Source organism: Polistes dominula, unplaced genomic scaffold (genome assembly GCF_049000335.1).
Source record: "Polistes dominula isolate Pdom_NZ unplaced genomic scaffold, Pdom_raw_medaka contig_12, whole genome shotgun sequence".
Taxonomy (NCBI): domain Eukaryota; kingdom Metazoa; phylum Arthropoda; class Insecta; order Hymenoptera; family Vespidae; genus Polistes; species Polistes dominula.
In genome coordinates, this window is record NW_028301116.1 from 4,758,141 (window position 1) to 4,783,758 (window position 25,618).

Sequence of the window (25,618 nt, forward strand, 5' to 3'; positions counted from 1 at the left end):
TATGACGATACAAAACACTCAAGGATATTACAAACCTTGGAAGAAGACAGGAGATCGCTGATAGAAACCGGAGTAGAGCCTTGATACGGCTGCAAAAGGTGGGTTCCAGTACTTTGCTGTGGCAAAGAAACAGTAGGAATGTTCCTTTCCCTTTCAGGAGCTGTGAGTAATCTGGCTAAAGTGGGCGAAAATGTGGTTGGTCTAGGAGATTGCGATTTAGTCAGAATTCCATGAAGCAATGAACCAGTTGACTGAGTTTGCATAGTTTGTGAAGTCGCTGATGGCGCTACAGGATGCAAAGTTACATCTGGATAATTTTGAGGTGTTTTCACCGGTTCCCCTAAACAATTTTAATTTATTCGAACATTTTCTTTCGCGTGATCCACATTTTCTTGACAATAATGACACTAATGTGATATTAAATATATGCATGTGTATACTGTTTATGAATCTTTATTTACCTTGTTGCTGGCTCATCTTTGCAAATTGAAAGAGTACGTCTCTGTAGTTCATGGAATTATTAGGATCATTGGTATTCGAATTGCTTTTACAGGAATCTGTACTAGATGGTCGCGAGTCTACATTGTGCCCAGTTTCGACCATAGCTCCACCCGCGCTTAAACCGACATTCACCGAATTCCTCATTCTCCGACCCCTGATAGTGAAGTGTTATGTATTGATACAACGATATACTTGCATATGTATAGATTATAGATATGACGGTACTATTAATCAACTTACATCAGACGGTACTATTAATCAACGATGAGAACATTTGTTTTCATTGAATTTATGCAAATATAAAATAATTACCTTCGTGGAACATATTCTGGATGTCTTAGCTTGTGATCAGCGATGATGGATCTAACATCAATGATCGTGCCTTGACGACCTTCTCCAATTTGTCTATTTTCAGGACTCATTGCTTCCATTTGTTTTCGACCATTTTCACCAGTTTGTTTAGGTGGCGTCACTTGTCTATGGGACGATGCTTTTGAACTCTTTTCTTTCTTAAATGTCGGTAAATCTTGTGAGCTTTCTTCGGGCATAACATCTTCTTTCGATTCGAAAGAACACTTTTCTTTAGACACGGGCGTCGTGCTATCACTGCTCTCCCATTCTTGTCCCAAAGATAGATTCGCAGGCGGTAATGATTCTCCCAATGGTCGGTTTCCTTCCATAAATACTAAAACCTGTCTCTTCCTTTCAATTCTCAGGTAATCTAATTCTTTCATCTTTCTCATTTCTAATATCTCATTCCATTCCAATTCTTTGCTATGGGCTAGCTTATCAAGGGTCTAAAAATTAAACAATGAGCGTATCATTTTAGACAATTATACAATCATATATCTCTTTCTTTATTTTCATAATTTTTCCATGATAAAAAAATAAATAAATACCTTAACTTCGTCGAGTAACTCTTTAGCTTTCGCGGCGAGTTCATCGGGGCTAAGTTTTTCACAATCAACCTCCAAGGAGGTATATTGTGCTCGTCTTTCTAGACAAAACTTTTTAGTTGTGGCATTTCCATTAGATGGCAACTGTCTTTCCAATGATCTACGCTTTTTTCCTAAGTTTTCCACTAAATCAGATTTAAGAGAACGCGTTGGTGTACGTTCCTTTTGTTGAGAACCATCCGATGAGGGTAAAGCTTTTTTCGTATTTGTTTCAACCAATTCCGAGTCGCCTAAAGGCTCCTTCTTTATCAACGAGGATCGTAAACGATCTGCGGTGGCTGCAGCTTCTTCCGGAAGTGCTGCACCATTTTGTTGATTTTGTGGAACTTTCGGCGAAGTTCTCGAGGAATCCTCCTCTCTCGTCTTTTCAGCAGCATCCACCCTCTTCCCGTTTCCACCGGAACCTTCCATTGCGTGCATCTTGTTCAAACTATAACAACAAGTTCGTAAAATAGATTATTAATTATGAATAGCTAATTTAGATCAAAGAATATTTTTATAGATAATTTTAACTATTTTTTTTATAGTTAGAATCATTTTTGCTATGTTTTTAATATAAACTTGGAAGATCATTAGATGTATTTTTAAACAGAATTTGATCAACATTGTAAATTAATCACTTTACCGCACAAAATTCAAATCAGTTAGTTTAATATTTAAACTTTTATTAAATCATCAATTTAATTTTCAATCATTTTACATTCGTGCATATTATCTTTTTTAGAAAAGATACGAATAAATTCTCTTCTAATATTTTCGATATACAAGATCATATTAAATGGATACGCATATCGTAGGGGTTGTACAGAAGTACCAAGCGCCATTGAAGATCTCGCAAAACGCGAAAAATTAAAAGAATTAAGGGGTGTTAAAAACATACATTTATTTTATAACTTTAATTCTTTCCCTTTATTTATTTAAAGCGATGTTAAAATGTATGCTTGTTTATTTATGACGCATAAATATTTATCATATCTGATTTCATTGATTAACTAACAAGATAATTTTCTATTGAATATTTGTTTAAATTTTATAAACATACACTGATTTATTGACGTTGTAAAAGAGTCGAGAAAATTTAACGTAGTTTAACGTAGAAATAGAAGAAAAGGAAAAGTAGTCGTTTAAGTTAGTTGGGTAAGGAGCAACGACTTTGAACATCATTACTCGAGCGTGGAAGAGTAAAAGCGGCGCATTTGATAGTGGACGAAAAGAGACAGGCGCAACGTGTGGCTCTAGAAGAGGGCTGAATAGTGGGTGAGGTAGGAGAAGATTAAGGAGTGGGAGTTGGGTTGTAAGAGAAGGGGTATCGCTCTATGAGAGAGTGAGAAAGAAATAGTAGGAGGGAGAGAGACGAGTTCGTTGCACTCCCTTGCGTTCACTGCACTTTATAGACGCGGATATAGGTTTCGCGGTACCAATTCTGAAAAGCCGTGCGATTCTCCTCCCTCTGCATTGCATCTACTAAGCTAATTTGATCCTTGCCAATCTAATAATCTTTCCCTTCTTATTCTTTCTTTCGAAAAATCCTTCATTAAATCTCCAAAAATACATTCGAACGATTTTTATGAACACACTTATGATTCATGTTTTTTTTTTAAATTTAAATTGCCGTGATTTTAGAATCTGTTTATAGAGCCTAATTTGTTATACATATGACAGAGAGGAAATAGGATTTTTTCTACTATTTAATAGTAATATTGTCTAATCATACTTTGCAATATACATATAATTTGTCAATAGATATTAAAATGGCGATATTTAAAGAAAGAGACACGGTGACCTAGTGTCGTCATCATCGTTATCGTTTCTTTTTCCGAAGGTAGGTAACAGGTGGTTAGCGTGTACGAACAGTCGAATCACTTTCACGCTCGTCGTTGTTAAATCCACACTTGCATGAAACACAATCGAAAAACCGATTCTAGTTTTAATCGATGCTCTATGTTTGTGTATGTGTAGGTGAATACGTGCAAGAACATTTGATAACATTTATATAAATGACACGTCAATTAGCTCTTATTTTTTCTTTGATGAAAAAAAAAGAGTTCATTAAAAAAGAATATAATAAACTATAATTTCAAATATGTAATAAGCTTTTTACATAAAAAACAATTAACGTAATTTCAATCAGATATTTCTTTGCCTTTTCCTAGTTTCAGACTCATTAATTATTTGTCTTTTTCATGTGTGCATTTTAAAAAAAGGTTTGGTATTGTAAAAACAGATCGAATTGTTAATTTATCCATCCCGCGTGCAAGTTTCATTTCCGCAAAGAAAAGGATCGTGCAATAGTAGAAATGATTACCACTTTCGCGATTAAATTGGAACGGTACAACAGTGGCAGCCAACGGTGGCGGGATAACAGTGCTTTGCGAGGGAACGATAGCGAAAGTGCTGGAGAAAGCGAAAGCAACGCGGACTGACGCCAAACTATTTCGATTTACGTTCTGCACAAACGTTATTAACTACTTTATTATTTTATTTACTTGTGTGTCGTAGTCGTCAATTTTGCAATTAAAATAATATTTATAAGCGAATACAATTTATAAGAATTATCAAACAATTGGACAAACGCTACGATTGTTTTGACTAAAGGTACAGAATAATTAACAACAGCAAATGAAAAAAAAGATATAGAAAAATATTGAAGAAGTATCTGGAGCAGTGCAACAGAGATGGTTTCAACAGTGGGCGTACTTCCAACAAGTCGTTGCTTTTTCCACTACGTGTAGGATGGAAGGAGATGGTCGATAGGATTAAGATCGATCGAGTGAGTGAATAGTTGAGGCCACGCAAGTGAAGACACGGTACGGTTAAAGGATTAAGAGCATGCTAAACATCATTTTTCCTTATTTCTCATAATCATTGAAATCATGAAGATTAATGAACACACTGTAATAATGTATACGATTTTCTTCCCCCTTTTACTACAATGGGACAGATATTAAAAGCATGAAATAGAAAACTTCATCACTAGTTGTATGAGAAAGTACAAACAGTCAATATTTCCAATTACTCCAATTCTTACCTCTATAAATATCACTTTAACTAATAGGAAATAAAAAATAAAGATATTTGTTTTCACCGTACACGATCACAGCACACTAAGGATTGAAGGAAACCAAAAAAGTATTACGTACTTTCAAGACTTCTACATTCTTCTCTCACTTTGGCAGTCTTTTTTTGTTTAGATCGTTTTTAACTTTGTCTTGATCCAAGAAGTAAGTAGTTCACGGAAGAAGTAGGAAGAATAGTTTGAGATTATTCAAGAAAGAGAGCATCGAACGCAAATGGAAACGCAAACTCGCGTAAGAGGGTGAAGAACCGAAGCGGCATCGGCAGAGCTCGGTAGCACGCGCACATACAGTGGCGTCGGCGTCACCACACTCCTCTTCTACTTGCACTTTTCACCGTTCCGGTTGCTCTCCTCTCCTCACCTCCTCCTCAATTTCTCCTCTTCCACCTTCTCCTCCTCTTCCTCACCATCAGTTAGGATCTTTTTTTCTCTCCTTCAGTCACACAGTCACTCAGTTAACCACCACCACCACCCAACCCCTCCGACTCCTCCCACCACAATCTTCTCTCCTTTCTCGGTCGAACTCTAACGGAGGCTGTCGATCGTAGCCGATCGCGGATCGTAGCCGAACAGCCGGTTGAGAGTGCGAGTCGTGCTGATTCTCTTCCGAGAGAGAATTAGCGGACGGTAGGTACACTAGTAGCGGGGCAGGTAGAGTGCACGAGAGGAAAGGTCATGAAAGGTCGCGGACACGCGAGCTTCCCTCTAGGCAGCGCCACTGTCGTGAAAACGCGCCAAGGTGCGCCGACGCCTTATCTTCTTCTTCTATTTCTTTTTCTTTTTTTTTTATTCGTCTTATTCTTCTTTTTCTTCTTTATTTTCGTTTTCAAAAAGAAACACGTTCCAAAAGAAAGTATAAAAAGTTAACACTTTTTTACACGTAACCCCTACCGTGACTTATCGTTGCCCTCTCACGTTTTTATCATTGTTGTTGCGTTTAAACTTTTAGTATTATAACCGGCATCGAGTAACGAACCCGGACGATTTGGAATAAGTAAGCAAGCAAGCAGAGTTGCCACGATTTTTGTTTGCGTATAACAAGAGACTAATGTCGAAAGAAGACGTCTATAAGCTGAAGAGACGACGAAGACGACGTTCATACGTTTAGCGAGGGAGGAAAGAGGCTAATGACGCACACTAGCGCACTCGCGTCTTCATTGTGTCCGTTGCTAGTTTGGGCTAGGTTAAGCGCTTGCCAGGGGACCTTGCAGCGGCGTCCTACTTCGCGACGAACGAACCAACCAACCAAACAACCAACGAACCAACCAACCAAACAACCAACGAACCAACCAACGAACCAACGAACGAACGACCAAACGTACGAGAGTGTGCGCTCGTCCTTCTCCTTCTTCACCATCTCCTTCCACTTCTATTCACCTTCCTCCTCCTACTGCTTCGCCCTCGCCTTTTCCACCTCCACCTCCTCCTCCTCCTCCTCCTCTTCTTCTTTTTCTTTTACATCTCCTTCGTTATTTCTCTTTCACCCTCTCGCCACCGCCGTTACCGCTGCCACCGTTGGCCACCGCTGTCGTCGTCCTCTTCGAGTTTTGTCATCTCGACATGGGGTCAAGGTGGCCGGCCAGGAGGAAAGATATTATTACCGGGGTTGTCAAATTTATTTACAATCGATTATACACTTTTTCTTCTATATTTTTCCTAATAATTGTTATCTCTAAGACGTTTCTTTTTTATTTTCTAAATCCTTGTAGGGGTAGAAGGATAAGTTCGCGAAGAAATATTTTCTTCTATGGTATCAATTTATTATCATTATTCGTGGATCTAGAATATAGTGAGAAAAATTGTGTAAACGAAAATGACGTAGAACAATAATTCGTCAGGGGTAAGAATAACGCCGAGTGTTCGCCATATTAAACTCGGCAAGTTGTACTCACTCGCTCGAAAACGATCTTGGCACTCGACGATGATGGAAACTGTTACATTCGTAAGTATCAAAGATATCACTAAAAGTTCAGTGAAAGTGTTTGACCCCGATATATTTGACCGACTCTTGGGGTGCACTTCTCGCGGTTGTTACATAATACGTGCAAACCCTCATGAAGAACGGAAACAAGTACGACAACGTAGAGAAAAGTTGTCGCTTTTAAAAGTAACTTCTTCTTGGCTATTTCGAGAGTTTTCAATTACATAAATGTTGGGGGGAAAAAAAAACAAAAAAACAAAAACAAAGATCGTTCAATTAAGAAAACAACAAAATGTTGTTTCTCTTTTTATAAAAGTTATAGTTTATTCGAAGTTTTCATCCGTTATCGATAAAACGGGAAGGAAAAGTTCGGACCAAAATGGCGACCGTTCGATCGAAGTTACCAAGAATCGGCGTAATAATGCCGGTTGTCATCAATAGGTTGACTGCGATAAACGAAAACAAAACAAAACAAAACAAAAAGAAAAAAAATAAAACCTTTGGTGATATTAAAATAGCGCTATTATTATTTACATAGAATGGTTATGAGCGAAAGAGAGTTCTGTACTGCTACTATAACGTCGTCTCACGCTCTCTCCTCTCTCGACCTAATTCGCGGACGATCGTAGGAGCGGACGCGCCCGTTCGTGGCGTCCCTGAGCTTCAAGGACGAAGACTCGAGCCGAGAGAGCCGATGAACCGTACGAATGTGCGAGAGTTATTCTATTACTACCTTTCCAAGTTAATCTAAACTATACAGAGAGAACAATAATGCAACCTGCACGTGTATTGTAAAAAAAAGATTAGAACTTAAATTAAACGAAACCGCCATATTTCTTTTTTTTTGAGTTCTTTTCCTTTTATATCAGAAATTTTCACATTAAAACGTGCATTGCTAATACGACAATTATTGTAAAATGTCAATTACTTTCGTGCGGTTAAAATATTTATTTCATTAAAAGTAAATTATAGTTGAAATTATTTGACGCGTAAAATATATTACATAGGACCTTGATTTTCTCGTAGAAATTACTTAGGTACTTACCAACCGCTGCGTATTGGCAGCATCAAAGTAAAAAAAACATAGCTGATACCATGCAAGAACTATCTGTTGGCCTTGGTGAATATACAACCAACCGGGGTATTATTTCGACGATACGAAAATAATTCCTTCGTGCTAAACACCGACACTTTTTGTCGATGCGGCAAAATATTTATCTTGGTCTATCTCGCGACCTCGAATTCTCTTTTCTCATGGCGATCGTTTATGACTGCTGCTACGTAGTCAGCGATAACCGATGCGTTCCGCAATGGTATCGTTGCCATATGGCTTGTTCGTTCGAAAATTTTTCGATTTGTTCAGTGCCTCAACAATGTCTCGAAATTTCTCATCTTAATCATTTTATTTTTTTGTTGTTGTTACTTTTTATCTCTCGAAGCTTGATAATACGAAATCTTCCTCAAAAGAGATATATTATCGAGGAAGAACTATCGAATGTGATATAAAATGCAAATAATTTTATATTATAGAATAAAAAAGACTCAATCTTGGGATTTAGGGTGTAATAAAAAGAAAGAGAAAGAGAGAGAAGAACGTACCAAGAACGTGCTCATTACCTTCATCCTTGACCATAGAGAGGACACACATTCTTTAAAATCGCTGCATGGTTTCGATTTTGAATTAGGTTAAGCTAGATCTAAAGAAGTCCAAAGTTCTCAGAAGAGTCAAACAATAGTCGATAACGCTACGAAATCCTATCTTTGTATCAATAAAGTTAATCGACCTTGATTAGTAACTATCGTATCGAACGTAATGAAGAAACGAAGAAAAAAAGAGAGAAAGGCAAAGAGAGAGAGAAAGAGAAGACTCTCTTGAAGAAAAAATCTAAAAAGAAATAAAATGAAATTTGAAATAAACTAAAAATTTGCATAAAAGAAAAACGACATCTTACGTAACAATTTTGTTCATTTAACGATAAAAGATCGAACGTTGATATTTTCCATTTGGAGGTCTTTCGATCGTGGCAAGAAGGTAAAAAGAGGTAAAAAGGAGGTTATTCGAACGTTGGAAAATACAGCAAGTAGTTTTCCGTGACGTTTCTGTTCACCAAGGCCATCTTGGAACGTTGGTGAACCACTCCGAAGGTCAGACCAGATTACTTCGTAGTTTGAAGCACGAATGCGACACCACGTTGCACGAGGATGCACGAAGAGTACCGATCGGTTGGTTTATTCTCTCTTTTTCTTCCTATTTTTTTCCTTTCTTTTCTTTGTTCCACGTGCATACGATGATATGTTAAATGATAAATGCATTTTCATTCCACATATAGTGGATATCCCTCTAATGAGTACAAAAGGAAATATTTCAGACATCAGGTCTGAACGCAGTACAAATAGAACAGAATTATGAAACATTTACAAATAAAAAATGTATATTCATTTTCTAATGGAGATTACGTGAGTGTGTTTTCTTGAATGATTCAACGCGATCGTTAATATTTTTTCATTACTCATAAAATTATAAGGAGACACATTTTCTTCTTTTTTTTATTTTTTCAAGTATTCGAGTGTAATGAGGGCATGAAGGAGAGATAAAACGAAAATGACAACAAAAATAATTGGGTGAAAAATATAAAAGGAAGTTGAACAGGACGTTACCTCCAATGGTAGAGTTTTTCTTAAAAGATTTGTGTGTGATTCTTAGGATAGATCAAGAAAGCGAATGAAACAGAAAAAGAGAGAGAGAGAGAAACTGGAAAAACTCAAGGACGTTTGATAGTAAGTCGAAAAGATATCGAAGAGAAAAGTTGGTCTGGGGTCCTGCGAGAGCAACCTTTATCGAGGCGATGCAACGTCGCGCGTTCTACATGAAACGACGGTTTTATAACGAGGTGGAATGACGAAAGGAGGACGGTCGATTCTCGGCCCGAGGTCATACGTAGGTCAAATCGCCGTCACGGAGTCGACCCTGGTGATTGCTGTTTGTGAGCCAAAGATGGTCGCCTCGTGTTCTTCGATTCTACCGATTGTTTTCTTCAACTTGTCAACCATTTTATCAATTACATTCTATACGGTGCCAAACTCTCAACCATTGGCATGGTCTACATTTTTCTATAATTCTTCATATATCCTTCGATCAAATTTGTTCATTTTAATATACAGACGAGATGATACTTCACATACATACATACACATATTTATTTTTCTTTAAATATTTATCGAATCTAAAGTAGTGTGTAATATTATTATTTTGTTTAAAGTAATGTAAATCAATAAAAGTAAATTTTATACTTTAGAAATATATTTTACAGTTAAATGAAAGTAAGAAATTTAGGATGTTAGAAGAAAATTCAGTGTAACCTGTGCCAATACTTTTTTTTTCGATCGTAATCTCTTCGTCATGACGAGATGATTCAATTTTCCAACCTAAGAGATTAATAATATTTTAAAAATAGGAACATTGGCTAGGTAGTTTAATCCTCAGTGAAATTTCATATCGGTACCAAAGATTCTACAAATATGAGGACAGAGAGTATATTTATAAAAGCATCGATCCAGCGTGCAACTTTGTTCACGAGACGAGAAGAAACACGATGTGTGATGCGTTTACTAATAGAAAATACTATTTTATTCCCTTTCATAAATAATCGATCATTTGTCCTGATCTCTTTTGTTTCAACGATTATTATATTTGAAATTGGTTTATTTTTATTTATATTGTTACCCCGATAGACTTGATCGATCGTACTCGATTATAATTTCAAAAAAAAAAAAAAAAAAAAAAAAAAAGGATCGAAACTTTCACGTAAATAAACACCTACACAGTTATTTTTGTAGGTAAATTAAACAATAATGATTGTCGATATCGAGAAACAATCATTTTTGATAAACAAACAAGGTTCAACGTTCGGATACAGAAATGAAGTCTTTTCTTCGTACAATTACAAAACAAGACTGATAAATAAATTTGATAAATTTGTCTCAAAAGTCATTCGATAACAAAATGATTGTCGTTTTAAAGACATTGAGCAAATACCTTTTAAATCGACATTAACGTTTTTCGTTTGAAGAAATGAAGTAAGACAAATAGGTAAAATAAATAGATAAGAGTGAGAAGTTCAAATGATAGGAGAAGGAATTCAAAAAGTTCTTCTATCGAAGAAAATGTATATTAAGCGTAACCTCGAGTCTTTCTTACAAATGGAATGTAAAATTTCATATTTAAAGCATTTTAATCGGAATCTGTATAAAGAGAAGACAAAAGTACACGCCCGTTTCAGACCTTTTTCCAAGGATTCTGAGAAACGGAAACGAACCTTACGTAATATTATACTCGTTGATTGTCTGTTATTTGACGTCAAACTTGTTTTCGCGTAATTATGGCATAAGAATAGAGAGAAACGAGAAAATAACAAAACGAGTATAAAATCTTTTCTTATATCTTCTTCTTATTATTCTTTTGCTTTTTCTCTTATGCCTACTACGTTTGCTAAGAAAAAAGGATCAACAACATTCGCGTAACTCGTAAAGTTCCCTTTCATTTTCATTCTTTCTAAGTGTGTAACTTAAAAACTGCTTTTTTTTGTCAAAAACACGAGTAAATAAATATGAAAGAATGAGCTATGTGTTATCCAAGAAAAATGTTGTTTCTGAAACTATAATAGAATTATTATCTGTATTTTCTAATTATATTTCATTTGAAAATTCTATTCTTAGGTAGAAAAGAAATTGGGAGATCATTTTTTATCTGTCGATCAAAATTCACCACTTATCATACATTTACAATCTTGAGAGATGACGAATAAAATGAAGTTTGAAAAAATTGTTTCAATTATTTATTAAACAATTTTCTTGGAAACGTTTGAATTGTTTTCAATGAGAGGAAAACGATCCTGTTAAAAACCTCTTTAAATTGAATTCTCTAACGTACTGGTTAGAGAATGTAACTCTGCACGTATATGTGTATATGCATGCTTGTATACATTTATATACATGGAAAGTGCATAATACAGGAGGAAACTTTATATAACACCTAGATATCGTAAAAAAAAAGTTCGATTATTTCTGGGTATGTTATAAGGGTTATCATGGAGTTTTTTTTTCTCTCAGCCTCCTCATAACGTGTTTCATATATGCGAACTTACGATACGTTATACATAAAAAGTATCATTCGCATATAATTCAACGTATTTTGTTGCATTGCAATATAATAGTTTCAAATCTTGACCAATCAGATCTAATACGGGACACGTTGAGAACATACTTACTTAAGAATAATACATATAGTTAGATATATACATATTTAAGTTAACGATCGATTAAGATCGATTACGAGTTGATAGGCAAATAAAAAATATGTAAAAAAGGAAACAAAAGAAGAACAAGTAGTGACCAAGAGAGATCCTTTAGGATCGTTGTGGATGGTCCAGGTGGTCTAGTCGATGTCTCGAAAGGGGAATAAAAATAAATAAAGATCATTTAGGTAGATCGTCGTGTTGTCGTTAATGCGGTGACTCACCGTTGTGCGGGTTTCAGACCGAGCGCTAAGAGCACATCGATGCCCGCCATCTTCTGTTCTTGGCTCGCTCGATGATTGGAGCCGTTCTTGTTGGTAGTACAATGGTGGTAGGTTTGGTAGAGGGGGTGGTAGTGGTTGTGTTGCTGCTGGTGATGCTGTCTCTTATCTGTTGGGTCGTGTTGCTGCTGCCTCTGATGTTGTTGCTGCTTATTACCATCGGTCGCGTCAGCGTCCCCGTTATTACCTCTGCCGCTAGCCGCTACTTTCTGTCCCGTTAACAATTTGGCGTGCGCGTCCTTGAGGAGAGAGCGCTTCGCGTCCTCGACCAGCATCTTGGTGACCGGCTGCACGTTCACCGGTACGCTTATCGTAGGTACGGCGCCACGGCGCAGCCTACTGCGCGCCGGAAGACCAAGCATTTGGTGCTCCACGTCCTTCTCGTAGGAATCTTGTGTAAAGTGGAGGGAGCATACACGAGCGGTTTGTATGTTGAACGGTATTTGGCCGTTCACGAGTGGCATGCGACCACACGCGCGCACCCATCGTGTACGCACTTCCGGTATCTGGGGGAATCGATGGTAACGGATTCGACGACCACGGGTTCGCCGATGACTGTTGCGGCACGTTGCTACGGCGCACTGCGGCATCTTAACCTCTTCTTTTAATCTTTACGATCTATTAGAGATGACGTATCACACACATAAAACACACTAACATAAACTTCGATCCAGATATGTATAATATATATATCTTCTAATATGATGTGGATATTGTTTTTCAAGAACGATATTAAAAATACGTGTCAGGAAGAAAAATTGAAAAGTCCTTCAATAGTTTTCTTTTTACCAATCACCTGATTTCTTCCCTCGTGTCTCTTCTTTGCACCCTAGCGAACAAACGACTGATGCGTTCTGTTCAGCTCTCTTCTATTCTCTTCTCTTTTTCCTCTTACTCACACTAGTCTCACACACTTATCGTTAGTCTCTCAATGCGACACACTGTTCATCCGTTTCTATAATCGACGCTTGCTTCTCGCAGTTAGGTCGCGACGGCAGTGACGCGCGTCCAAAACACGAACACGTGGGTGGGTGGGCGTAACGAGACGCTGTCCGACGAGAAAGTAAACGCATGTGCTGCTCCCCTGGAGCGTCTCGTGTCTAGTGATATCCTCCCTTGGTCTATACGCACACACACACACACAAATATATATATATATATATATATATATATATACATACATACATATACAGTATATATATATATACTTTCACATATTATACATATATAAAAATGTATATAATATGTCACTGCGATCAAAAAGGAAGCCGACTACTTATTAAATTAAATGCAATCTATTTATTTATTTATCCAAATTTATTTTCGTCCCCCTTCTAAATAATCCTCCTCTACTACCAGGATACCAGGATAAGATCGTACGATTTTATATCTAATAAATATGATGCTCGTAGCTGTTGAATTTTTAGCAAAAAATTAATTAGCAATTATTGCAGTGTTCTATGGTTGCTGCACACGGTGCAAATATAAATAATCTTTGATATGGAACAAGGCTTCTTTTTTATTGTTTCATCAATAAAGTCTCTATGCCACTTATAAAAATATGTTCGTTGTCAATAAAACTTATTCTGTATAATTTAACACTTTTAATGCATTAGTGCAAGAAATTTTGTCCGCGATTTTTTTAAATGAATAAATTTGTTGATCAAAGAATATGCATTAAATTACATTAAATAAAACATCGAAGTTGCTATGATAAAAACTTCAGTGATGATAGAGAATCAATTAAAGATGAATCTTGTTAAGGTCTTCTATATCAACGAATATAAAAAAAATGCTACCAAAATCAAGAATCTTGTACTAGCAATAAATTATCGCCGATTAAATATTAATAACATTGTAGATGTCACTGGAATTATCATTTTTGAGCCAATATAAAAATTGTTTCGAAGACTCGAAAAACCGTTTGAATAAAATTGAATATTATAGCGAGGTGAGGAGGGGGGATGAATTATTTAGCAGGACAAAATATTAATTTAGATTATAAATATTTGGGAGGTATTTTTTTAATAAGTAACTTGCTTACTTTTCGATCATAGTAGTATATATGCATATATAAAAAAAAAGAACTGTGATCCTAGGAGCACATGTTACACAACACAGAACAAATTTAAAGGAAAAAAAAAAAAACTAATGAAAACAGCCGAAAACGAATTTGGATAAAATTTAAATAAATTCCGTTAACGTCAACGAAATTTCAACAGGAACAAACTTGAAAGACTTCTGTCTAAAAAGATAAACGAAACTGGTTAACCCGAAGGAAGAGGATATTTATGACGACAACGACGAACAACTGAAAAGGAACTGTGCTATTTAGTTGACCACGACAGGTCGAAAGGGTCTCGGTACCGCCCTGTGTGCGACGCCCTGCGAACTGCGGCTAGAGACTAACGGAGAAGGAGAAGGTCGGAAGAGGGGCGCTGGATCGAGGGAGATACGGAGTGTGAAAGATAGATAGATAGAAAGAGAAAGAGAGAAAGAAAGTGTGAGAGAGAGAGAGAGAGAGCGCGCGCGCTACAACGCAAAGAGAGGATGACGCTGATGGAGAGAAAAGAAGAAGAGAAGAGGGACAGAGAGACACACACATACACACACACATTAACACTAAGGGAGAGCAAACAGTGTATCCAAAAATGAGAGTTCGGGTCTCTCTTTTCTTTCTTTATCTTTTTTATCTTGTCTATCTTGTCTATCCTCTTTCTTCTCTCTTGTGCTTGTTTTTGGTAGCAATCGTTGTTCTTCAATATTCAAGAACTTTTAAATACTGAGAAGTAGCAAACTGTCGATTTTGGTACGAGTTCGATATGAAAATAAATAATGCTTCAGAATAAGAAGAAGAAGGAGAAATAGAAGCCGGCATAAGCAAGATTACTCGTTACCACACGCGACACGACACAACTATATAAATATATATATGCAATGATAAATGTATATATGTTAGCGCGTTTCTCAAACGACACGTGCTACCACGGAGTAGAGTCCACGCCGTCGACGGAAGGTGTCGCTTCGTGTACTCTTCTACTTCGTCGTCTTCTTCGTCATCTTTGTCGTCTTTGTCGTCTTTGTCGTCATCGTCGTCATAGTTATCATTTGTCGTTATCGTTATCGTTAATTGATGTACTGACGACAACAGTTGGCATTAAAAAAACAAGAGAAAAACTGTCGGTATGGATCAACGAAATGGCGAGATGAAACAGGAAAGAACGGATGTAAGGGAGAGGGTGTAGACGCGTAAGAGAAGAATTAGAAAAAGAGAGAAAGAGAGAGTGTGATATTAACGATTTGAAATATATACCATACGAAGAGATGTAGAAGAAGGTAACAACGGAAAGAAAAAAATAAACAAATATAAATAAGATCGACAGATCGTCGATGCGGTTTAATTAACGCGCGCGAACTGGCGCACCGTACGCACGGTGCTACTCCTCCGGACTCACTACTACTAGCCGGGCGGCGATCGGGTCCGGCGGTGGAACGAGAGAGCCAGCCGGTGGCAGCTGCGTGTGCCTCCTCGTGTCTGCGTTGAAACCAACGAACCAATGATCGTGCTCCAAAGCCCGTCGTGGCGGCAGGGATGACGGGGACGCGCCAGAAGGGGACGCGGGGTTGCCACGAACAAGAGAGACAGGGAAAAAGAGGGAGGTCACCGCTACCGCTACCGCTACGCAAGTTACTATGTTCCTTCAGGGGTTCGCCAGTCAGCCAGCCAGCCAGCCAGCCAGCCAACCATCCAAGCCAACCAACCAAGCCAACCAAACCAGCCAGCTAGCCCTCTTGTGCGTCGTCGTCGTCGTCGTCGTCGTCGTCGTCGTAGTCTTCGTCAACGTCGTCGTCGACCTGTCTTTTACGTTCCACTTCTATCTATCTCCCTCTTTTTCCTCTTATTCTTACAAAGCATCGAGTTACATGTCTTCCGTTTCATCCACCCCAACATAACACGCGTGTATCGAACATACTCTTTCTCTCTTTCTCTCTCTTTGTTTTTCCTTCGTTCTTCGACTCGGTCTTCCACAAGCACAAAGCTTTCTTCCGTTCAATCCTTCACTCGTTCGTTCGTTTCTTCTTTAACCCTACAAAACACGAACGTTTCACGAACACTCGACAAGATGGTGGCGTTCAACGATCGAAGAAATAATTAGATGCCATCTAGGACCCGTATGAATCGGGGATATCTTGTTCAAGGGATGCCGATGCTCGGACTAAAGAGAGAGGGGGTAAAAAGTGGAGGGGAAGGGAAAGAATGAGAAAGAATGAAGAGAACGAGAAAAAGGGAAAGAACGAGAGGGGGAAGGGAAGGAGAACGAGACGAAGAAGCCAAGGTCGATTGTTGCCGAAAAAATGAGGCATCAATGCTCCCTTACTTTTTTTTTTCTTATTGATGAGTTTTGAGATCGAAATAGTGTCGCTAGTTATAAATTATTGATATAAAAATTAATTCATATTTATAAAATTTTATTTATTTAAACAAGAAAAGAATAGCAATTATTCTTTTAAGTCATAAAGGAATGCAATTGTACTTCGATCTTTGTTAAAACAAAGATTCGAGACTAGTAAGGTCTTGAGGATATTATATATCGTTTAACGACGTCGCCTATCTAAGTGATACCAAGAACCTCAAGCGCAATACTTAAGTATCGTTAATTAAATAAAAATCTAGATTACGCAGTATCTAGATCGACATAGTCGATATCAGCTTAGTACTGGAAATCGTCAAGGACAGACGAACCAAAGTACGTAGAATTAAAATGGAACGACTCTCGGTTCACCACGGCAGCCATTTTGGTTTGATAAAGAAAACACGCGCAGTAGATAATAAACGTTCTTCTACGAACCACTGGGGATTAGTAGTCTGGTATCGCGTTGTGCCCTCTACGTGATTCCTATTGCTTCATTGACGATGAACGAATATTTCATCATTAACAAAGTGAAATATATATGTATATATGCGCAAATATAAGCAAGTAAGTATAAATAGTAGCTATTGTATAGAACGATATTTTAAAAGTTTTACCAATTTATTGAATAACATTTAATAGTTACTATGATATCGATATATCGCATAATGCTTTCAAATATTTATTCGTTAATGGAATAATGAACAAAATATCGATCTACGTGTTTGAGAAAGAAATAGATGCATGTACGTTTTATAACTTGATTTGAAGAGTGACGAGGTGGTGGTACAAAGAAAATTGCATCGTCTACACAAAGAGTCATATAAACTGATAAATAGAATAGAACAGAGAAAAAACGAGAGAGAGAAGAAAAAAAGAAAGATAAAAAAAGAAAGATATTCTTATCACGAAAGCGAGCACGAACACATTGTCCATCATAGTCATCGTGTCCGTCATCTTTCGTCCCAAAACGTAGGGTAGCAGTATCGTCTCTTGTGGAAGACTCTCCAATAAAAGTGAAAGAGAGAGAGAAGAAAAAAAAAGAGAAAAAAGGAGAGAGTTTTTGTCGCGTAGGTAGTGTGTGGCAGAGGCTTGGTCGAGAATCCTCATCTTTCGCTCGCGTGGGTCTCAAGGAGGCGAAGAAGAGTAGAAGACCATGAAGAGTTGAGAAGCTGCCGTAGCACCACGGCACGGCATGGTACAGCACATCAGCAATAAGTAGTCGCAGAAGCAAAAGCAGAAGCAGTAGTAGTAGCTGCAGAAGCAGTATCAGCAGCAGTAGCGTGGAGTCTGGTCTCGTTCTGCGTGGTTCACGTGGCCACTCAAATAAGGACAGACCGATTTCCGGTGGTCTCTCGTCCCTCCATCTCTCGGCACCAGCCGTCGTCGTCATCGTCGTCGTCGTCGACGACGACGACGAAGCACTGCTTCTGTTTCTGTCTATCCTTTTTCTCTCTTTCTCTCACTCACTTGCTCCCTCTTACGGTTTCCCCTCGATTCATGCCTCTTTCTCTTCTAACTTCTTCTCCTATATTTGTCGTCGTCGTCGTCGTCGTCGTGGCAAGCAGTTTGTATAGCCATTTTCTCCCACAGCTGGCATAGAAGAGAAATAAGCCGTGCTGCCGTCTCTCTCTCTCTTTCTTTCTTCCTTTTTATCTTTGTCTTTCTCGGTCTCTTTCTTTCTTCAAATTGGTGCCGGTATACTCGCAACCATCCAACCAACCGTTCGACCACTGCCGACCACTGGAGAACACACGACAGAGGATGCGCAGCTGCGACCCAAGCCCATTTCACTCATCGAAAGCTCTCTTTTTCTTTCTTTCTCTCCCTCTCTCGCTTACACCGTCACCTTTCCAACAAACTCCTTCTCGTTCATTTGAGTATTTCCTTTCACCTTTGGAAAATGTACTTTTCTTAGCAAATTCTATTCAAATCATACCGATAAACGCAAGAATTTTTTTTTTCCTATCTATTCTTCTATCTTATCTATCCATCTATTTATCTAAAAATTTACTTATAATATCGTGGAAAAAGTATTTTATTTATATGTGTGCATGCAAACTAAAACTCAAAGTTCCTTCGAGCGTTATCTATTCGAGGGCAACGCAGGAAGTTAGTTACATGGTCGGTGAGTCATGTTGGACTGTTGGTGTGTCGAGAAAACATATGACGTCACGCTCTCGATTATCGGCTCCAATACCTCACAGAGTAAACTCTGACACCAATCGGTGATGGATAAAAGAATAGAAAAAATAGGAATAAAAGAAAAAGAAAAAAAAGGAGAAAAGATTGTGGTGGTACCACGATATTTTCCCCTCCAAGAACGAATAATATGTATGGTACAAACGAAAAGAAATGTTACCTTGAAGAATTCCACTTATTTGGTAGAATATAAATTTTGGATTGATTTCTATAAAAATTCCTGCATGTTTATTTATCGAGTTCAGGTATACTTTTTAAACAATTTTCTTCACGGGGACCAAAATTTTAGGGCCCCTATTCTTCAACTCAAGGACAATGTAATACAAAGAATTTCTCATTGAAAAAATATTTTCTTACTTTCACAATTTTTTACCTGCTTCTTTCAGATTTATGTTACCTGGTTCTTCTTTTCTTTATGACCTTGAATATTCAATTTTAGCCGTAGCTTTTCATACGGACCTTCTTCTTTGTTCTCCGGTATTTTTCTTGTCGGAAAAAAAGTATTTGGATATTTCAAGCATTTGTTGCAGCAATCAAGGAATGGTACCTGTGATACACAAAGTGCTAGGTAGTTCACCCTCTCTGTAGTTCTACCTCTTTCTCTCTTGGGGAACAACCACCCTGTGCTCACGTGTTTCTTCTTCTTCTTCTTCTTCTTCTTTCTCCTCTTCTTCATCCTCTTTATCTCACTCACTCACTTTTTCTATGTCTGTCTTTCCCTCTCGGTTTGTACCATCTCGTCATCTCTTTCTCCCTCTCGGGTTGGCTGAAAGAGAGAGGGCAGAGAGAAGGGGAGACACCCTTCATCCTTGAGGTGGGGTCCCGACCACCCCGCTGCTAGGTTCGCTAGGATCAATACCCGCCATCCGAACCGAAGTTCAAGCCATATTCTCTTTGCCTGCGCTGCCTGCTGTGGCCTGCCAAAACCTGCTAACTCTTATACGCTTTACCACTGTCTATTTTTCTCCCTTTCTCTTTCTCTCTTGACTATTGTTCTCCAAAGAATCATACTTTCTTTTCCTTTTTTCCTTTTGGTACGCTAGTCTTTTGAGTAACTAACTACGATCAGATGTAGCAAGTACATGAGAACAAACAAAGAAGAAAATTAATGTTTTTAATTTTTTACCTGCTACCTCCAACACATACGCACACACAAACATACATACATATATATTGGATTGAACTCAATTCCAGACTAAATACACGCGTTATTCGTCCTCGAGATATCTAATATTAGTATCGTACACGTCTGGATCCAATGGCAGTATTCCCATATCGCATTTCTAATTTCGATTTGGACCTTTCTTTTCCCTGTGTGTGGTATCGCAAACGTTTCCAAGATTTCGTTCACTATTTATAAGAAAATGATCAATATCGTGAAGGATGTTCTAGGAATATTCGTTTTTGTTATTTAACAATCGATATTACTAGGTTATTAATTTTCTCGAATTGGCTAACATTATCTTTTGATTCGTCCTAGAAAACACATACAGACACACAGCAATACATACATTACATAAATAAATGTAGAAACACAGTTGGATATTTTCGAGAGATCATCCATCCTCTTTCTCTTTGGTCTCATAGTTATTTCATCGACTCGTTTCGCGTCGGAAACCTGCTCTTTCTTCCTCTCGTTATAGCAGCAAACGTGATGGCGCAAGAGGGGTCAGAGTCCGGTTGGAGGGCGGTGGAATTGCGAAAGGGGATCGTCAGAGAGGGTGGCAGAGATACACATAGAGGGTTAGAAGGCATGAAGGCTTGTTCGTTCGTTCGTTCGAGAGAAAGAGAGTGGTGGGTATTACTACTAGTTGGTAGTGGTACTGGTGGTGGTGGTAATGGTAGTGGTGGTGCGCACGATGGTAACGGATGGTAACCGGCTGAGACCTGGATCACGTGATGACGTCACTCTTGCGTTACCAGGATACCGAAGATGAAAGCCTAAAAGGAAACGTCAGCTTCTTCGAAATGTATGCATGTATGGATTTGGCAGCCATTAAAGAGAGATTCTTTGTCCTTTGAGTCTCCTCTCTCTCTCTCTCTCTCTCTCTCTCTCTCTCTATCTGTCCTTTTCTCTCTTTCACGGTGGTCGTCATGATGATGATGGCAACCATGACAATACAAGGATACCACCAACAGCTAGGGGTATACGATTTATCTTCCCTTCGAATTGCTTTCTGTTTCCATTCAAAAAGAACTTTGTACAAAGTGATTTTTTTTCTGCTCTGTTGCCTTCAGTCAGACATTCCTGTTATAAAGAATGTGGACGAACTAGGAAAGTTTTTTTAAATCCTAACGAAATATGAGACTTTCTCAATGGTACAACAGGAATGACTAAAACTTGCTTTAACGACAATATGGTCATTCCCAACAATTTTATATAACACGTTTTTAACCTTCCATTGGCCAAATGAAGTCAGAATTGAGGTCGTTCGAGCAAGATTGCTGCTACTCTTCCTTTCTCCAATTTTCGATGCAACTTCTACTTCTTCTTTTTTCGTTCGATGATTGGACAACGGCAAATAATATTTGCGAAATTCTAAAAATATTCATTTATGTATAGAAAGACATCGTAGTTTCTTTTTGGGAACGATACTAATTATTAATTTAACCCAGTGACGGAAGAAGAACATACGTGTGTATGTATCTGTGTGTGATATCTTGAAAGAGAGACAAAGACGGAGATAGATGAGCTATTATGAGAAATTGAATCCTGCAGTTCACCTCTCTCTCTCTCTCTCTCTCTCTCTCTCTCTCTCTCTCTCCCTCTTTGTAGATTAACAACTAATTTCAAAATAGATTTCTTTAACTAACATAAAAGCAGTAGTAATTGAAAGGTGACGCATCGAATTCGTGATCCGACCTCGTTTCCTACACACACTAGCAACCTGGAAAACGCTACGTAAGTTCGAATCTTTTCAGGTATGAAGAAGAAGGCTCCTCAGGTCAAATAATGGATGCGTATTTTTATTTCTCAGTCCCTTCTAAATATTTTGCAAAGAGAATCACATCCGTAAATCAAGAACTACCAAGTTACTAGGAAATACTTATTACTTACATTATTTATGTTAATTCGAAATAATTGTAGAAGAAAAAACCTAATCGGAATAATAAAGAAATATAAATTATATTAAAAGAAGAAATATAAGATAGAAATAAATTCTTATAAAATAAAAGTAATAAAAAATACAGCCTACATCGTCATTAGATCCACTTGTAGATGATTAAAATATAAAACTAAGAGCCTTGAAACGTAAGCCATTATAAGGTAAAAAACACGGTAGCGCGTCGTATAAAATAAAAGGAAAGGAAACTCGAAAAGGGTGGAGAATTATAGTCTCGATACACAAGCGAAGTTTCGTGCACGTAAATACGTATTTTTCCACAGTAGTTTGTGGGTAAGAGAGAAAAGGAAAAAAAGGGTGGAGGTGTAGGGCGAGAGGGATGAGGAAAAATAGGAGAAGGAAAAGAAAAGGAGGAAGAAGAAGAAGAAGAAGAAGAAGAAGAAGAAGAAGAAGAAGAAGAAGAAAAAGAAGAAGAAGAAGAAGAAGAAGAAGAAGAAGAAGAAGAAGAAGAAGAAGAAGAAGAAGAAGAAGAAGAAGAAAAAGAAGAAGACGAAGAAGAAGAAGAAGAAGAAGAAGAAGAAGAAGAAGAAGAAGAAGAAGAAGAAGAAGAAGAAGAAGAAGAAGAAGAAGAAGACGAAGAAGAAGAAGAAGAAGGAAAAGAAGAAGAAGAAGAAGGAAAAGAAGAAGAAGAAGAAGAAGGAGAAGAAAAAGGAGAAAAAGAAAAAGGGAGGTAACGTGTGTGTGTGTGTGTATGCGTGTAAGGACCGTCAGCCTGCCGACATCTGGCCATGGACCTTCGCTCGAGGGACTCCAACAGTACAAAGAAGGTCTTCCCCTTTTCTTGGAGGGGACCTTGGGCCTGGATTATATCGTTGTCTTGCTACGCCCTTCTTGTTCGTGTTCCATGCGTACACGCGCATTCATACACACGCATGTACACACATATGCATCCATAGATACACAGAGAGTTGGTACCAAAAAGCGAAGTGGTTGGTCTTCCTGAGCGCGCAGAGCTCTCAGGCTGCACGCAACGACCCCACCGGTACCGTTTCTATGGTACCGTTCGCAGGGATTAACGCCCCTCCGCCGCTCCACTTTCATCAAGCTGCGGGGTGAAAGCAGCCTTGGCCCGAGACCATGGAAACTGGATAGCCTTTGCGTGACGCGCGTCTAAGAATTCCACGAATTTATCTGCCTTATCCGTTTGTACTTTATACTTTGTACCTATTCGAGAATTCTATTTCACTTTGTGATATAGACAAGCTCTCCCTCTCTTTCTTTTTCTCTATGGTTATCTATGAGGTCTTTGATGTTTCTCTAATGTAAACTTTTTATATATCTCTCTCCCCTTTTATCGATCAGCCAGAAAATATCATTCAAACCTTTGGATTATACTAGACTATTTCAGAATTTATTGACAAGTCCTATGCACGTTCTTGGTACAATGTTGAAATATTTACCCTCCCTTTCTATTTTTTTTTTCTTTTACTCGTCCTATCTTTACCCACTGAACTATACTTATTTCATCGTACTATCCTCTTCTCTTTTCCGATTCCCCATGCACGAGGAGGGTGTTTCTTTCTCCAGAAGCACATCATCCTTCATGGTGGTGTGCTTCGATGAGTATATGTGATGGTATAGTAGTAGTAGTGATATACATAGCTAACCGTAAATCGGAACCAGCAGTGAACACGAACGCATAGGAGAACATTGTTTAATGTGGTGGGAGAGAACTCTGACGAGGAGAAGTGTATCGTTAGAGAAAAAATAAAATGTCCGCCGTTTACGACCACCTCTCTCTCTCTCCCTCTCTCTCTCGTTATTCTTATGCGGGTATAATTTGCGCGATTCTTGATCAGACCCAATGAAAATAGACAATTGGAATGAACAAATACGTATGAACGATTATAAAAAAATTCATGTCGAATTAATGAAATTTATCTTCTTTACTTAATAAATTAAGCAAGCAGAATTTCTTATATAATTGTTTGAGCTTTCCATTAAAGTTTTTTGGAAGTACCGATATTATTTGCGAGGATTTAAATAAAAGCTTTATTGTTGATAGCTATTATATACAAACGGATAAGAAAATAGAAATGAACCTTATCTCTTTTAGAATCAGGTATAGGAATAAAGACGATTTATAACAGAAATGATCATCCTGTTATCGATACAACCGCTTGTTTGCTTGCTTACTTGCTTGCTTGCTTGCTCGGTTGGTCTCACGGTCAATATTTCTTCCCCTTCGATTTTTGCGTTTTCCCCTTCCTGTTTCTTTGTCGTTACCGTTTGACTGCACGGTTCTGAATACTGTCTCTTATCCAAGCTTTATCGATAGATAAGCTAAATCTCAAATATTATTGACTGACTAACACGAAAACGAAAATAGCTCATATTTTTCTTTTTTCTCTATAAAGTTTTTCAAAAATATTTACGATTTTTCAATGAAAATTTACACAATACTTATTAAATGTATATAATTAAGTGATTAAGAATTACTTACCATTTTATACTTCTTTTTATGATGTTACTGACGATCTTTTGAGATTTTCTGGTAGACATTGCAGGAAGATCTTCATTTTCTTTTTTCCTTTTCCTCCTTTCTCTAAGATTCCTTCTTCTTCGTCGACAATTACTTGCAATTTCATTTTCTTCCTCTTCTTCGGTTTCGCCGGTAATCAAAACTTCCGATGCAACAGATTTTTCAACCCATTCCGCGACGTGATCTTGTATCTTTTCCTCCGCTGATAAAGCAGATTCTCCATGAAGTTCCTCCTCGTTTATCAAATCGCTTACCGCCGTTGGTGGACCAACTATTCCAACTTCTAGTTGTTCATCGTTGTTTATCAACTTTTTCTTTTTAACAAATTCTTTTTTTAACTCTTGCTTTTCTTCTTCTAGTGAAGTTTCTTCATCGATATTAATATTATCCTTATGAATTTCTTTCCTTATCTCTATTTGTTCCAATACTTTTTCCTCATTCGTACCAGTCGTTATGGATTCTAAACGACCCGTAGGTTGTTCCCTGCCTATGGTATCTTTCTCATTTGTAGAATGTGCTTCCGTCTTTGCTTTATTTGATTTTTCAATTTCTTCCGAGATCATTGCTACATTATGATTTTCACTTTCCAAATCATTGTTCTCTTGAACTTTTTCTTTCTGTTTGGTTTCTTCAGCATCCTTTTTTACATTATTAATTTCATTAGTTGAATTGTCAATCTTTAATGTTTTTTCATCAGTAGAACGAGATGGACAGGAATTATCTTTGGAATTGTTAATGGTAACATCTTCGTTGCATTTTTTAAGCGAAAGGAATGCGTCAGTGGAATTAGATTTGTCATTATTATCTTTCTTTTTTTCTACAAGCAAAACTTCTTCCCTTGCCTCTTCTTTAGACTTTGTTTCTTCATTCGTTAAACACATAACATTCGCATTAACAGTTTCTTCTGCTTCTGCTACTACTACTTTCTTAATCTTTGCAGTATCCTCTGAACCGATTTCCGCCATCTTTAACGTAAATAAACTTAAACTCTTTTTACTATCTGAGATGACATTATATTCCACGAATATAGTGTAAACAATCCGTACATTGATAAATGTACTAGATAATTTGTATTATTATTGTAGAGACATCTTTGGTCATTTTATGGAACTATAAGCTGTCAACAGCTACGTCTCTTCAATGGTAGATATCTATCATATTGAATCTGTAACAAAACATCATTTTTAATCAATTAGAATGTAATAATAAATTGTTAATGAAAACAAAAGATAATTAACAATAACGTCTGTATATAAAAAGAAAATTCCTTCAATTCTGTTGATAATACAGAGTTCTCTACTTTATCGCGCGAGTAAAAAAAGCAAGGTTAGAATTATATGTTGCCATAAATAACGCCTTTTTATTCCG

General features: G+C 37.6%; 1 protein-coding gene across 3 annotated transcripts in view; it reads right to left on the bottom strand.

The window, feature by feature from the left end:
• The window catches only part of LOC107067616 (uncharacterized), a 29,440-nt gene that overhangs the window by 2,213 nt on the left and 1,609 nt on the right, over positions 1 to 25,618 (bottom strand). The window contains exons 1-6 of one of the 3 annotated variants that reach the window (XM_015323288.2): positions 15,343 to 15,875; positions 11,973 to 13,150; positions 1,401 to 1,887; positions 814 to 1,298; positions 462 to 655; positions 36 to 340 (exon numbers count right to left, since the gene is read on the bottom strand). In XM_015323288.2, coding sequence (XP_015178774.1) covers positions 36 to 340; positions 462 to 655; positions 814 to 1,298; positions 1,401 to 1,887; positions 11,973 to 12,619 — 2,118 coding nt within the window. In that variant the 5' untranslated portion in view covers positions 12,620 to 13,150; positions 15,343 to 15,875. Of the gene's footprint in view, positions 1 to 35; positions 341 to 461; positions 656 to 813; positions 1,299 to 1,400; positions 1,888 to 11,972; positions 13,151 to 14,073; positions 15,876 to 24,211; positions 25,416 to 25,618 lie in introns of those variants that run through there. The other 2 variants (XM_089176950.1, XM_015323273.2) reach the window with 2 other exon arrangements.